General features: G+C 48.9%; 1 protein-coding gene across 1 annotated transcript; it reads right to left on the bottom strand.

The window, feature by feature from the left end:
• Positions 1–631: 631 nt before the first annotated feature.
• On the bottom strand, positions 632–15671 carry LOC308152312 (cytochrome P450 3A30-like). The gene is made up of 13 exons (XM_080525259.1): positions 15545–15671; positions 14195–14288; positions 13939–13991; positions 13136–13235; positions 11337–11450; positions 10659–10747; positions 10061–10209; positions 8603–8730; positions 6136–6214; positions 5092–5252; positions 4534–4760; positions 2395–2557; positions 632–1075 (listed from the first exon to the last, which is right to left on the bottom strand). Exons 1-13 carry the CDS (start codon positions 15613–15615, stop codon positions 983–985), a joined length of 1521 nt encoding a protein of 506 aa, XP_080381385.1. The 5' UTR covers positions 15616–15671; the 3' UTR covers positions 632–982.
• Positions 15672–16047: the final 376 nt, after the last annotated feature.

Raw genomic sequence — 16047 nt, 5'->3', positions numbered from 1 at the left:
CCGCCCCCCCCCCCCTCCTCCCTCCTCCTCCTCCTTCTCCTCCACCTCCCCCTCCTCCTCCCGCTCCCCCCCCCCTCCTCCCTCCTCCTCCTCCTTCTCCTCCACCTCCCCCTCCTCCTTCTCCTCCCGCTCCCCCCCCCTCCTCCCTCCTCCTCCTCCTTCTCCTCCACCTCCCCCTCCTCCTTCTCCTCCCGCTCCCCCCCCCCCTCCTCCCTCCTCCTCCTCCTTCTCCTCCACCTCCCCCTCCTCCTTCTCCTCCCGCTCCCCCCCCCCCTCCTCCCTCCTCCTCCTCCTTCTCCTCCACCTCCCCCTCCTCCTTCTCCTCCCGCTCCCCCCCCCCCTCCTCCCTCCTCCTCCTCCTTCTCCTCCACCTCCCCCTCCTCCTTCTCCTCCCGCTCCCCCCCCCTCCTCCCTCCTCCTCCTCCTTCTCCTCCACCTCCCCCTCCTCCTTCTCCTCCCGCTCCCCCCCCCCCTCCTCCCTCCTCCTCCTCCTTCTCCTCCTCCCCCCCTCCTCCTTCTCCTCCCGCTCCCCCCCCCCTCCTCCCTCCTCCTCCTCCTTCTCCTCCTCCCCCCCTCCTCCTTCTCCTCCCGCTCCCCCCCCCGCACGCGCGATAAGATCAAGAGGTTCCTGACAAGGTCTAACTTTATTTAAATATAGCACATTGTACAAGGACGCAATACAATCGGGTTCACAGGGAAACAATTACCGGTAATCACAACAAACAATTAAAACAGAGACTAATGATGCATTGTGGGTAAATGTAGTAAACAGATCTTATCATGTTTTTAGTGTGTGTGTGTGTGTGTGTGTGTGTGAGCTAAAAGAACTGGAAGGCTTAAATAAGAAAAACTGAAATGAAAACAAGTCTAAAAAGGTGTTTTAAGATGTTTCGATGATCTTCTGGGAGGGGGGGGCAGAGGCTGGGGGGGGGCAGAGAGACTGCAGGCTGGGAGGGGGGGGGGGGCAGGCTGCCTCTCAGGCCTAGCTGCTGGCTGTGGCGCGGGGGACCAGCTTCAGCTTGATGGGGTTCTTGGGGGTGGTGAAGCCGTCGACGCCCAGCTCCAGAGGCGGCGCCTGAGGGGGGGATCAGTTCAACACGTTAACACAAGAGCATTATCAGCCACCCCCTCCATGCTCTGGCTCACCACTTTTCTCTGTTGGCTTCCGGCTGTCGTTTTAATGTTCCTCGGAGCAAGACCAACCGTCACTCCAAATCTTTTATCCCTTCAGCTATCAGACTACTTAACTCAGACGGTGATCACTTCAAGTAGACTTACCATGCACTGTTCTTAGTCGAGTAGTTTGTTTTCTCTCTCCCTCCACCTCCCTCCTTCTCTCTCCCTCCACCTCCCTCCTTCTCTCTCCCTCCACCTCCCTCCTTCCCTCCCTCTCCCTCCCTAGCACTCACCCTCCTCCTGTCTCTCTCCCTCCCTCCCTCCATCCCTCTCCCCCTTCCCTCTCTCCATCCCTCTCCCCCTCCCTCTAGTAGAGAGTCTGATTTCTTTTATTTATTTATTTTTTACACATCTAAAAGGTGCCCTTTAATGACCTAGTTATCTGTTTACTGAACTGTGCTTGACATGACATTGTACTGTTGTATGTTGTTTGTGTCTGAATGAGGAGTAAAGCTACAAATGAATTGCCCCCAGTGGGATCAATAAAGTTGTCTGAATCTGAATCGTATGTGACAGTCTGATTTTTTAGTCCGCATGTCGGCAACCGATCAAAATGACTTTTTTTTTTAAACACAGAAACTACGTTTCAACGTTGTTGAGAATCACAACACAACACTCACTAGTCGAGCCAAAATACTGCAACAACGCAATGGATTGGGTGAGTAATCCCCACTGCTACCTAGTTAACTAGAACACTACTTAACCTTGTTAGCAGGCTCACGAAACAAGATGTGTTAGTCGACTAGCGACGTGTCGTTGACTTTCAACAACGCGGAAATGTATTAATGTTTTTCTAAAGAAAAGTCAGATCATTACATCAGTTCCCGACATGAGGACCAAAACATTACAACTAATTAGAATTAGATCTTTCTTCTTCCATCAAGACAACTGCCAATGGCCCCTGGCCTGAGCTAGATTACTCTTCTTCTAGCTACGACTGGTGAATTGATGATTTACTTGCTTAGTGAAATGTAATATAATATAATAATAATATATGCCATTTAGCTGACACTTTTATCCAAAGCGACTTACATTGCAACGAGTGCGTACATTTCAGTATATACAGTCCCTGCAGGAAACGAACCCACAACCTAAGCGTTGTCAGCGCCTTGCTCTACCAACTGAGCCACAGAGGACCACAATGTGTATCGATTGTAAGTCGCTTTGGAATAAGGCGTCTGCTAAATGCCTAAAATGTAAAAATGTAAATGTTCTCACGTCCGTCTCCTTGCAGGGCGTGAAGCTGTAGTTACGCAGGACCTCCACCAGGGCCAGCTTGATCAGCAGGACAGCGAACCGCATGCCGATACAGTTCCTGGGGCCAGACCCGAACGGCAGGTAGGAGTAGGGGTCGATGTTGCCTTTGTTCTCTTTACTGAACCTGGGGAGTTGATTTGAGTCAAGAGAAGCTGGGTTAGGGCTTTCTAGAGAGGGTTTCAGTTGGGTTAGGGCTTTCTAGAGAGGGTTACAGTTGGGTTAGGGCTTTCTAGAGAGGGTTCCAGCTGGGTTAGGGCTTTCTAGAGAGGGTTCCAGCTGGGTTAGGGCTTTCTAGAGAGGGTTCCAGTTGGGTTAGGGCTTTCTAGAGAGGGTTACAGTTGGGTTAGGCTTTCTAGAGAGGGTTCCAGTTGGGTTAGGGCTTTCTAGAGAGGGTTCCAGTTGGGTTAGGCTTTCTAGAGAGGGTTCCAGTTGGGTTAGGGCTTTCTAGAGAGGGTTCCAGTTGGGTTAGGGCTTTCTAGAGAGGGTTCCAGTTGGGTTAGGGCTTTCTAGAGAGGGTTACAGTTGGGTTAGGCTTTCTAGAGAGGGTTCCAGTTGGGTTAGGCTTTCTAGAGAGGGTTCCAGTTGGGTTAGGCTTTCTAGAGAGGGTTACAGTGGGGTTAGGGCTTTCTACTGTAGAGAGGGTTCCAGTTGGGTTAGGCTTTCTAGAGAGGGTAACAGTTGGGTTAGGGCTTTCTGGAGAGGGTAACAGTGGGGTTAGGGCTTTCTACTGTAGAGAGGGTTCCAGTTGGGTTAGGCTTTCTAGAGAGGGTAACAGTTGGGTTAGGGCTTTCTGGAGAGGGTAACAGTTGGGTTAGGGCTTTCTACTGTAGAGAGGGTTCCAGTTGGGTTAGGCTTTCTAGAGAGGGTAACAGTTGGGTTAGGGCTTTCTGGAGAGGGTAACAGTTGGGTTAGGGCTTTCTAGAGAGGGTTCCAGTTGGGTTAGGGCTTTCTAGAGAGGGTTACAGTTGGGTTAGGCTTTCTAGAGAGGGTCCCAGTTGGGTTAGGCTTTCTAGAGAGGGTCCCAGTTGGGTTAGGCTTTCTAGAGAGGGTTCCAGTTGGGTTAGGGCTTTCTAGAGAGGGTTACAGTTGGGTTAGGCTTTCTAGAGAGGGTCCCAGTTGGGTTAGGCTTTCTAGAGAGGGTTCCAGTTGGGTTAGGGCTTTCTAGAGAGGGTTACAGTGGGGTTAGGGCTTCTAGAGAGGGTTACAGTGGGGTTAGGGCTTTCTAGAGAGGGTTACAGTGGGGTTAGGGCTTTCTAGAGAGGGTTACAGTGGGGTTAGGGCTTTCTAGAGAGGGTTACAGTGGGGTTAGGGCTTCTAGAGAGGGTTACAGTGGGGTTAGGGCTTTCTAGAGAGGGTTACAGTGGGGTTAGGGCTTTCTAGAGAGGGTTACAGTGGGGTTAGGGCTTTCTAGAGAGGGTTCCAGCTGGGTTAGGGCTTCTAGAGAGGGTTACAGTTGGGTTAGGCTTTCTAGAGAGGGTTACAGTTGGGTTAGGCTTTCTAGAGAGGGTTCCAGTTGGGTTAGGCTTTCTAGAGAGGGTTCCAGTTGGCCGCAACAGAGTAGAGACGTGTAAAACTAGGACAGCCATGCCTAGTGGGTTAGGGTCACCTATCCTGCTAAGCTAGTATAAAGCAATTTTGCAGTTTTTCTGTGTAGGCGGCAGGCAAATTTACAAGCCGGCCAACTAGTGGTCTTTGTGTAAATAAATAGCAAAAGACTAAATAGTAAAGACGATGGTCGTTTGACCCCCCGAGGCGGCTCTTTTAGTAGATGAAACAGGCAACGCTGTTCTAGTGTTGAATTGAATCTGGATCTGATCTGAATGTGACGCGTTAGGTACTGGCGGTACTGTGTGGATCTGGTGTGTGGTTCTGGGGTGGTTCTGGGGTGGTTCTGGTGTGTGGTTCTGGTGTGTGATCTGGTGTGTGTGGTTCTGGTGTGTGATCTGGTGTGTGGTTCTGGTCCTACAGAGCCGAGTGGACTTCATGCAGCTGATGGTGGACTCCCAGATCCCAGACAAGAGCAAAGCAGAGGCCACCTCACACAAAGGTACAGGGGGAGGAGGGAGGGAGGGGGGGAGGAGGGAGGGAGGAGTGACGCACCTCTCGGGTCTGAAGGAGTCGGGTTCGGGCCAGAGCGCCGGGTCGCGGTGCAGGGTGTAGACGGGCACCATCACGCAGCAGCCCTTGGGGATGGTCACTCCGTGCAGCTCCACCGTCTGCTTGGCGATCCTCTCCAGGCGGTTGGCGATGGGGAACAGCCGCTGTGACTCGTTGATCACCATGTCCAGGTACTCCATCTGCAGCAGACCCTCGTAGGTCAACGGGGCCTAAAGCAGGAGGCGGGGACAACAACGGGAAGACAAAGATCTCATTGGCCGAGCTGAGGCAGAGGGAGGGAGCCAATGATATCAGGGCAGGGCACAGAGAGAGAGACAGAGAGAAAGAGTGAGAGAAAGGCAGAGAGAGAGAGAGAGAGAGAGAGAGAGAGAGAGACAGAAAGAGAGACTGAGAGAGAGAGAGACAGAAAGAGAGAGTCAGAGAGAGAGAGAGAGATCCAATGATATCAGGGCACAACGAGAGAGAGAGAGACACCGAGAGAGATCAGGGCAGTGTGCTGAGGTCACGCTGAGGTCACGCTAAAGGTCACGCCGAGGTCACCTGGTCAGGGAAGGTGCTGTCGATCTCCTCCTGCACCTTGGCCTGGATGTCAGGGTGGGTTGCCAGGTTGTAGGACAGGAAGCACAGCGTGCTGCTGCTGGTCTCGTAGCCGGCGAAGATGAAGATCATCGCCTGGGACAGGATCTCGTGGTCCGTCAGCCCTGACAACCACAACCACAACCACGACTTAACCACAACCTGACCACTGCTGAGAGAAACTGGACCGTAAAGGGGACCACTGCAGAGAGAACCTAGACCACAACCTGACCACTGCAGAGAGAACCTAGACCACAACCTGACCTCTTCAGAGAGAACCTAGACCACAACCTGACCACTTCAGAGAGAACCTAGACCACAACCAGACCACTTCAGAGAGAACCTAGACCACAACCTGACCACTGCAGAGAGAACCTAGACCACAACCTGACCACTGCAGAGAGAACCTAGACCACAACCTGACCACTGCAGAGAGAACCTAGACCACAACCAGACCACTTCAGAGAGAACCTAGACCACAACCTGACCACTGCAGAGAGAACCTAGACCACAACCTGACCACTGCAGAGAGAACCTAGACCACAACCTGACCACTTCAGAGAGAACCTAGACCACAACCTGACCACTGCAGAGAGAACCTAGACCACAACCTGACCACTTCAGAGAGAACCTAGACCACAACCTGACCACTGCAGAGAGAACCTAGTCCACAACCTGACCACTGCAGAGAGAACCTAGACCACAACCTGACCACTGCAGAGAGAAACCTAGACCACAACCTGACCACTGCAGAGAGAAACCTAGACCACAACCTGACCACTGCAGAGAGAACCTAGACCACAACCTGACCACTGCAGAGTGAACCTAGACCACAACCTGACCACTGCAGAGAGAAACCTAGACCACAACCTGACCACTGCAGAGAGAACCTAGACCACAACCTGACCACTTCAGAGAGAACCTAGACTGTAAGCGAACCACTACAGAGGTGAACACAACCACAATCTCAGATCTACTTCTCCCCCCCCCCCCCCCCCCCTCCTGTACCTTTGTGTGAGGTGTCCTCTGCTTTGCTCTTGTCTGGGATCTGGGAGTCCACCATCAGCTGCATGAAGTCCACTCGGCTCTGTAGGACCAGAACCACACAGCAGATCACACACACCAGAACCACACACACCAGATCACACACCAGAACCACACACACCAGAACCACACACACCAGAACCACACACCAGATCCACACACACCAGAACCACACACACCAGATCACACACCAGATCACACACAAGAACAAAACACCAGAACTACACACACCAGAACCACACCAGATCACACACACCAGAACCACACACACCAGAACCACACACACCAGAACCACACCAGATCACACACACCAGCACCACCCCAGAACCACACACACCAGAACCACACCAGATCACACACCAGAACTACACACACCAGAACCACACCAGATCACACACACCAGAACCACACACACCAGAACCACACACACCAGAACCACACACACCAGATCCACACCAGAACCACACACACCAGATCCACACCAGAACCACACACACTAGATCCACACCAGAACCACACACACCAGAACCACACCAGAACCACACACACCAGAACTACACACACCAGAACCACACCAGATCACACACACCAGAACCACACACCAGAACCACACACACCAGAACCACACACACCAGAACCACACACCAGAACCACACACACCAGAACCACACCAGATCACACACACCAGAACCACACACCAGAACCACACACCAGAACCACACACACCAGAACCACACACACCAGAACCCCATACAGAACCACACACCAGAACCAGACACACCAGAACCACACACACCAGATCACACACCAGAACCACACACCAGAACCACACCAGAACCACACACCAGAACCACACACCAGATCCACACCAGAACCACACACACCAGAACCACACACCAGAACCACACCAGATCCACACACACCAGAACCACACACACCAGATCCACACCAGAACCACACACTAGATCACACACTAGAACCACACACACACCAGAACCACACACACCAGATAACACCAGAACCACACACACCAGATCACACACCAGAACCACACACTAGATCACACACCAGAACCACACCAGATCACACACTAGAACCACACACACCAGAACCACACACACCAGGTCACACGCCAGAACCACACACTAGATCACACACCCGAACCACACACACCAGATCACACACCAGAACCACACACTAGATCACACACTAGAACCACACACACTAGAACCACACACCAGATAACACCAGAACCACACACACCAGATCACACACCAGAACCACACACTAGAACCACACACCAGATAACACCAGAACCACACACACCAGAACCACACACTAGATCACACACCCGAACCACACACACCAGATCACACACCAGAACCACACACTAGATCACATACTAGAACCACACACACTAGAACCACACACCAGATAACACCAGAACCACACACACCAGATCCACACACACCAGATCACACACCAGAACCACACACACACCAGATCCACACACACCAGATCCAGCTCACCGTGTGTGTGTGTGCGTGTGTGTGTGTGTGTGTGTGTGTGTGTCACTTCACACCAGGGGAGGCCAGTGGAGGTAGAAATCGGAGGACAGGCTCTTTATCTCCATCAACCCCACCTCCCAATGTGTATGCCACTTTGAACACTCACACCAATATTTCACTCACATGGTCAAATGACCCCACCCACGACAGTTCTAGTGTTAAGGAAAATTGTGATGTCACTACATGTGTGATGAGGTAGGATTGTGATGTCACTACATGTGTGATGAGGTAGGATTGTGATGTCACTACATGTGGTATCAGACTGATAGAGTGACAGGGTTCCCACACCTTCTGAAACATCAAATTCAACCACCTTTCAAGGACTTTCAAGACTCAATTCCCTCAAATTCACGGACCCAACACGGCATAGTTTGAGACAGATCGAGATGAGAATTTATATAATAGAATCTGTCCGTGCAAAGACAACAATTAAAAAGAGAGGCTTGAATGTGTGAACACTACTAGTGTTGTGGTAAAGAAGGCAAGAGGCCATCTAGTCTAGATGGTCTCTTGCCTTCTCTACCACAGCACAGCAAAACAATATATTGTGAAATATATGTCAAGTTAAGCAATACAGAGAGGAGGAGCTAAGTAAAACATGTTTAAATATATATAGTTTTTTAGAGAGAGAGAGAGAGAGAGAGAGAGAGAGAGAGAGAGAGAGAGAGAGAGAGAGAGAGAGAGAGAGAGAGAGAGGGGAATTCAATGACCCATGTCTTTTTTCAAAAACTTTTAAGACCTTGATTTCTTTTTCTCAAATTCACAAACTTTCAAGGATTTCAAAGACCCGTGGGAACCCTGTGTACGCTTGCAGTGTGGCTTCACAGTGTGGCTTCACAGTGTGGCTTCACATTGGGACTCACAGAGTGGTCGTTCTTGTTCCTGTCTGCTTTGACCTGCTTCAGGAAACCATAGAAGAACTCCATGACCTCCGATGGGAAGAACGACAAATTAAACTTGTCGAAGACTGGCCCCAAAAACGGGAACAGCACTACGGAATGAGAGAGAGAGAGAGAGAAAGGGAGAGAGAGTGAGGGGGGAGAGAGAGAGAGAGAGAGAGAGAAAGGGAGAGAGAGTGAGGGGGGAGAGAGAGAGAGAGAGAGAGAGAGAGAGAGAGAGAGAGAGAGAAAGAGAGAGAGAAAGAGAGAGTGAGAGAGAGAGGGAGAGAGAGAGAGAACGTGAGAGAAAGGGAGAGAGAGTGAGGGGGGGAGAGAGAGAGAGAGAGAGAGAGAGAGAGAGAGAGAGAGAGAGAGAGAGAGAAAGATACATTAATTCAGCCGTACCTACTCAAGTGATGCAGAAAGCTTTTCCTCCTGTAATCCTAGTTCAGAATCAGATTCGCTTTTATTACGTAACACTACAGAAGTTTGGTAGTCAAGGATCCAGGGCCGGTCCTTGGCATTTAGGTGCCCTAGGCGAGAGTATGATTTGATGCCCCCCCCCCAAAAAAAAACACCAGTACTGCCTCATCACCACCCACACATTCAACAGTAAAAATATGGACAACAATGGTTTCAAGACAAAAATAGACAGTAGGCTAAGACATATGTTCATAGAGACATGACATTCATAGAGACAAATCTTTTTTTTTGGGGGGGGGGGGGGGGGGGGCATTTGGCGCCCCACAGGCATTTGGCGCCCAATGCGACCGCCTAGTTCGCCTATGCCTAGGACCGGCCCTGCAAGGATTTACGTTGTTCAACATTATTTGATGATTTTAGATGTATATCAATACACAACAAGAACACCACGCATGGTGTGCATAGCTTAGCTACAAATGTGACACGTTCTAATGCTTTGGTCCTCATATCGGCAACTAATCAAAATGTTCTGACTTTTCTTTTGAAACACAGAACTATACGTTTCAACGTCGTTGAGAATCACAACACAAACTCGCTAGTCTAGCTTAGCTACTAATGTGCTGCCTAGCTAACTACTAATGTGCTGCCTAGCTTAGTTACTAATGTGCTGTCTAGCTAACACAAACTCGCTAGTCGAGCCAAACTACTGCAACAACGCAATGGATTGGGTGAGTAGTCCCCACTGCTACCTAGTTAACTACAACACTACTTTACCTTGTTAGCAGGCTCACAAAACAAGCTGTGTTAGTGGACTAGCGTTGTGTCATTGATTTTCAACAACGCAGAAATGTATTTACATTTTTCTAAAGAAAAGACAGATCATTACATCGGATCCCGACATGAGGACCAAAGCATTAGAACGTGACACGCATGTGCTGCCTAATTTAGCTACTAATGTGCTGTCTAGCTTAGCTACTAATGTGCTGTCTAGCTTAGCTACTAATGTGCTGCCTAGCTTACCAATAAGGACCAGAAGAGGGTTGAAGAAGCTGAATTTGACCATTCTCTTGATGTTGGCGACAAAGGGGTCATTGGGATGGTTGATGGAGTCAATATCCACACTGAAGGAGGTGCTGGTGACCACGTCCATACTGTAGGGCCCAAAGAACCTACACACACACACACACACACACACACACACACACACAGAGACACAGACACAGACACACACAACATCACTTACTGTACAAACACAAGCATTGCAGACGTCCCAAACAGACTCTTTAACACACTATCGACCAATCACAAACAGACTCTTTAACACACTATCGACCAATCACAAACAGACTCTTTAACACACTATCAACCAATCACAAACAGACTCTGTAACACACTATCGACCAATCACAAACAGACTCTTTAACACACTATCGACCAATCACAAACAGACTCTTTAACACACTATCAACCAATCACAAACAGACTCTGTAACACACTATCGACCAATCACAAACAGACTCTGTAACACACTATCGACCAATCACAAACAGACTCTGTAACACACTATCGACCAATCACAAACAGACTCTGTAACACACTATCGACCAATCACACTCACTCTTTGACCTCCAGGACCTCGTCACGTTCTGACTTCTCCTTCAGGACCTTCAGCAGGTTGGTGGAGTGCTGCTTCATCAACACGAACATCTGAACAAGAACATCAACAAACATGACAAACATGTCAAACATGACAAACATGACAAAACATGACAAACATGTCAAAACATGACATCAACACGAACATCTGAACAAGACAAAACATGACAAACATGACCAAACATGACAAAACATGTCATGGCAAAACATGACAAAACATGACATGACAAACATGGCAAAACATGACAAAACATGTCATGGCAAAACATGACAAAACATGACATGACAAAACATGACAAAACATGACAAAACATGACAAACATGACAAACAAAACATGACAAACATGACAAACATGACAAAAAATGACAAACATGACAAAACATGACAAACATGACAAACAAAACATGACAAAACATGACAAACATGACAAGACATGACAAACATGACATGGCAAAACATGACAAAACATGACAAACATGACAAGACATGGCAAAACATGACAAATATGACAAACAAAACATGACAAAACATGACAAACATGACAAGACATGACAAACATGACATGGCAAAACATGACATGGCAAAACATGACAAAACATGACACAGATGTGTGGTGTGTGAGTGTGTGTGTGTGTTCACCTCTTTAAGGCGTCCGGAGGTGAAGGAGGGGGACAGGGCGCTACGGATCCTCTTCCAGTCCTCGTCTTCAACGATCGACACGGCGTCCTGCAAGGGCCCGTTCAGCCCCATGTCCTGACACACACACACACACACAAACACACACACACACACACACACACACACAAACAAACACGCACATAACATTTAATGTGACATGTTCTATTACTTTGGTCCTCATATCGGCAACCAATCAAAATGTTCTGACTTTTCTTTTGAAACATGGAACTGTTTCAAGAATCACACGTTTGAGAATCACAACACAAACTCGCCAGTCAAGCCAAAACGAGCCGTGTTAGCTGACTAGCGATGAGTCGTAGGTTTTTAACAATGCGGAAATGTATTCACATTTTCGAAAGAAAAGTCTGATCATTACATCGGATCCCAATATGAGGACCAAAACACTAGAATGTGTCACAAATATTTGGGGGGATATTAATTAAAGGATTACATCAAAAAGCGTAAAAAATATAGGAGAGTTTAAAGACAAGGTTGAGAATCTCTGTCAGGGTTTTGGGTCCTAGAGAAGCTTTCAGGGTGAATACAGTGTTCCCCATCAGGTCAGAGTCGTCTAGTACCATGGCCTGGGGTGGTCCAGTGGTCTAGTACCAGTACCATGACCTGGGGTGGTCCAGTGGTCTAGCACCATGGCCTGGTGTGGTCCAGTGCTAGCACCATGGACTGGGGTGGTCCAGTGGTCTAGCACCATGGCCTGGGGTGGTCCAGGGGTCTAGTACCATGGCCTGGGGTGGTCCAGTGGTCTAGTACCAGTACCATGACCTGGGGTGGTCCATTGGTCTAGCACCATGGCCTGGGGTGGTCCAGTGGTCTAGCACCCTGGCCTGGGGTGGTCCAGTGGTCTAGCACCCTGGCCTGGGGTAGTCCAGTGGTCTAGTACCAGTACCATGGCCTGGGGTGGTCCAGTGGTCTAGCACCATAGCCTGAGGTGGTCCAGTGGTCTAGTACCAGTACCATGGCCTCGGGTGGTCCAGTGGTCTAGCACCATGGCCTGGGGTGGTCCAGTGGTCTAGCGCCATATCCTGGGGTGGTCCAGGGGTCTAGCACCATGGCCTGGGGTGGTCCAGTGTTCTAGCACCAGTACCATGGCCTGGGGTGGTCCAGTGGTCTAGCACCATGGCCTGGGGTGGTCCAGTGGTCTAGCACCATGGCCTGGGGTGGTCCAGTGGTCTAGTACCATGGCCTGGGGTGGTCCAGTGGTCTAGCACCATGGCCTGGGGTGGTCCAGTGGTCTAGTACCATGGCCTGGGGTGGTCCAGTGGTCTAGCACCATGGCCTGCGGTGGTCCAGTGGTCTAGCACCATGGCCTGGGGTGGTCCAGTGGTCTAGTACCATGGCCTGGGGTGGTCCAGTGGTCTAGCACCATGGCCTGGGGTGGTCCAGTGGTCTAGTACCATGGCCTGGGGTGGTCCAGTGGTCTAGCACCATGGCCTGGGGTGGTCCAGTGGTTTAGCACCATGGCCTGGGGTGGTCCAGTGGTCTAGCACCATGGCCTGGGGTGGTCCAGTGGTCTAGTACCATGGCCTGGGGTGGTCCAGTGGTCTAGCACCATGGCCTGGGGTGGTCCAGTGGTCTAGGACCATGGCCTGGGGTGGTCCAGTGGTCTAGCACCATGGCCTGGGGTGGTCCAGTGGTCTAGCACCATGGCCTGGGGTGGTCCAGTGGTCTAGGACCATGACCTGGGGTGGTCCAGTGGTCTAGGACCATGGCCTGGGGTGGTCCGAGTCGACTGTTGGTCTTACCCGTCGGTTGGTGAACACAGAGTAGCACTCCTTCACCAGGATGGTCTTGATCATGGCCGGGTCCATCACACCCAGGATGGGCTGCCTGCCATCGAAGAACCTGACACACCCAGGACAACACAACATCAGCACACACACACACACACACACACACACACACACACACACACACACACACACATACACAGGACAGAACATCATCAGCACACACACACACACACACACACCCAGGACACAACATCAGCACACACACACACACACACACACACACCCAGGACACAACATCAGAACACACACACACACACACACACACACACACACACACACTCACGACAGAACATCAGCACACTTTTCTGAGGACTGTGTTCGACTGTCACACCTTGTCTGTCGTGCTTGTAAACTGTTCTCCTTTTGCAAAAAAAAACAATTAAATACCTTTTCTATAGAATAGAATATAATATAGTAGATATTCCATTAGAATAGAATTCTAGAATTCCAATAGAATTCTATTCTATAGAATGCATTTGAAGAAACCAGGCTACCTTCTTCTATGTTGTACTTAGACTACTCTAATAATTCCATTACAATACCCTCCCTCCCACACTCATACCTACCCCCCCCCACACATCCACACACACACACACACACACTCATACCTACCCCCCCCCCACATCCACACACACACACACACACACACACACACACACACTCATACCTACCCCCCCCCCCCACATCCACACACACACACACACTCATACCTACCCCCCCCCCACACATCCACACACACACACACTCATACCTACCCCCACACTCTGCCGTACTTCTGGAAACACTCTGTGTCAAACACATGGATCCCCTGCAAGAGGAGAGAGGCCGTCAGGTTGTCTTATGGTGTCTGATGTTCACTGTGTTATGGTGTGTTATGGTGTGTTATGGTGTGTTAAGGTGTGTTAAGGTGTCTTATGGTGTGTTATGGTGTGTTATGGTGTGTTAAGGTGTGTGATGTTCACTGTGTTATGGTGTAACTGAATGTTCATTAAACAGTAACGTCCATCTCACCTTCCGGTACTCTAAGAAGGTCCCAATGAAGGGTAAGGGCTTTGGTCCAGAGATCCCTATCTTCTTGAAGAACCCGTAGGGTGCGTACCCATACCTTAGAGAGGGGGTTAGAGGTCAGAGGTCACGTGTCCCTACCTCTGCGTGGAGGTCTCGGTTGAGTGTTTCCACCCGCGTCAAACCTGACACAGCCCTGGGGGGTATTCCATCAACGTCGCTAAAGGAAATCGTATTTTTCACAAGTCTCGCGAGATTCATAAAAAATAAAGCTGGATTTGTTTTATATAAGTCTCGCGAGACTTGTGAAAAATAAGTCTGGATTTTCCTTTAGTGACATTGATGGAACACCCCCCAGGAGATATGTTCACTGCAGGGTCAATACTGAGAACATCAAAGGGACACCCATGAATTACTGGAATAAACAACAATTACATAATAGACCAACAATCTGAGCTGAACGCCAGGATCTCATTGTACCTATTTGTTCTATGCCCCTTGGATTGTATGGTTTATTCTTGTTTTATTATGTCGTTTATATTATTGCTATTGTGATTGGCTGCCCTTTGCCCCCCTTTGCACCTGTCCTGCTGTAAACCGTGCTCCACTGTCCCAAACCAAATTCCTAACATGTTTACATGTCATGGCGATAAAGTCTTCTGATTCTGATTCTGATTCTGATTGTGTGTTTTATTGATTATTATTGTTTTTATGCTGTGTGGATATGTTAAAGTACTTTGAGCTGCAACGTTTGCAGGAAAAGTGCTATACAAATAACGGTTATTATTATTATTATTATTATTATTATTATTATTATTATTATGATATGTAAACCGTAATGCTCTATTCCGTCTCATGGCTGTCATCGTTCCATAATTGAATTTTCGGTTGAAAAACTTGTGTAAAAAACAGGTGTACTGTATAACAGCAGGTGTATAATTGCTCTAGGAAAAGTAAATCCTTCCCGACCCTACAATCTGTACTGATAAGGTTAGACACCGTGGAGACCACATATCCACACATCCAGGTGGTCCAAAGGTGAGGAGAGTAATTAAGAACGTAATATTATTAGTAGTAGTAGTATCTATATCCGTAACATACTGTTAGTCTTCTTCTCTACCGGCTTTGGTATTTTAGCAAATTGGCTCTTCATTTATATTGACTTGATCATTCTTGACTAAATATTAAATGATGACAAATACTGTCTTGTGTAATAGTTATGTAATGACGTCACTTGGACAGAGTCGGAGCGGGGATGAGGCAACGCAACAAGTCCGGACTTCAGACTCACGAACTCACAGTCAAAACATTGTTATTAGAGTAGAGTTGAGCGCTTATTGTTGTAAATGTACTTACAGCAGAATGAGAGACAGTGCTACTGCTATCAGCGTCCATGTCTCCCCAGAGAAATAGGGCAGGTAGTCCATGTTGCACCAGGTACGTCTCTCTCCCACGGACTTCACCTCCTCTGACTCCTCTGGGTCTCAGCTGTGGGTTATAACATGAATGGAGCTCACAGCTCCTCCCCCGAATCACGGGGGTTTGGAAACGGGTTTTGCTTCCAAATAAAACCGCCCACTATAAAACGAGACCTCAAAACGTATTTATTATTATGTATTTATTTATTTATTTATTATTATTATTGTTATTGTTATTATTGTTATGTTAAACATGAATCAAGTGTGTTCAGAGTGTAAACTACAGAGGGAGGGTTAGGTGTGTGCGTGGGTGTACTTAGTGTGTACATAGAGGAGGGTGTGTGTGTTAGTGTGTACATAGGGGAGGGTAGGTGTGTCAGGGAAAATGACCGCGTGAGAAGTGACGTCGAATTAGCTTATCATAGCGTGTACAGAGTGTAA

The sequence above is a fragment of the Nansenia antarctica genome (assembly GCF_963989245.1).
Source record: "Nansenia antarctica genome assembly, chromosome: 3".
Taxonomy (NCBI): Eukaryota; Metazoa; Chordata; class Actinopteri; order Argentiniformes; family Microstomatidae; genus Nansenia; species Nansenia antarctica.
This window is presented reverse-complemented; position numbering and strand designations above follow the sequence as displayed.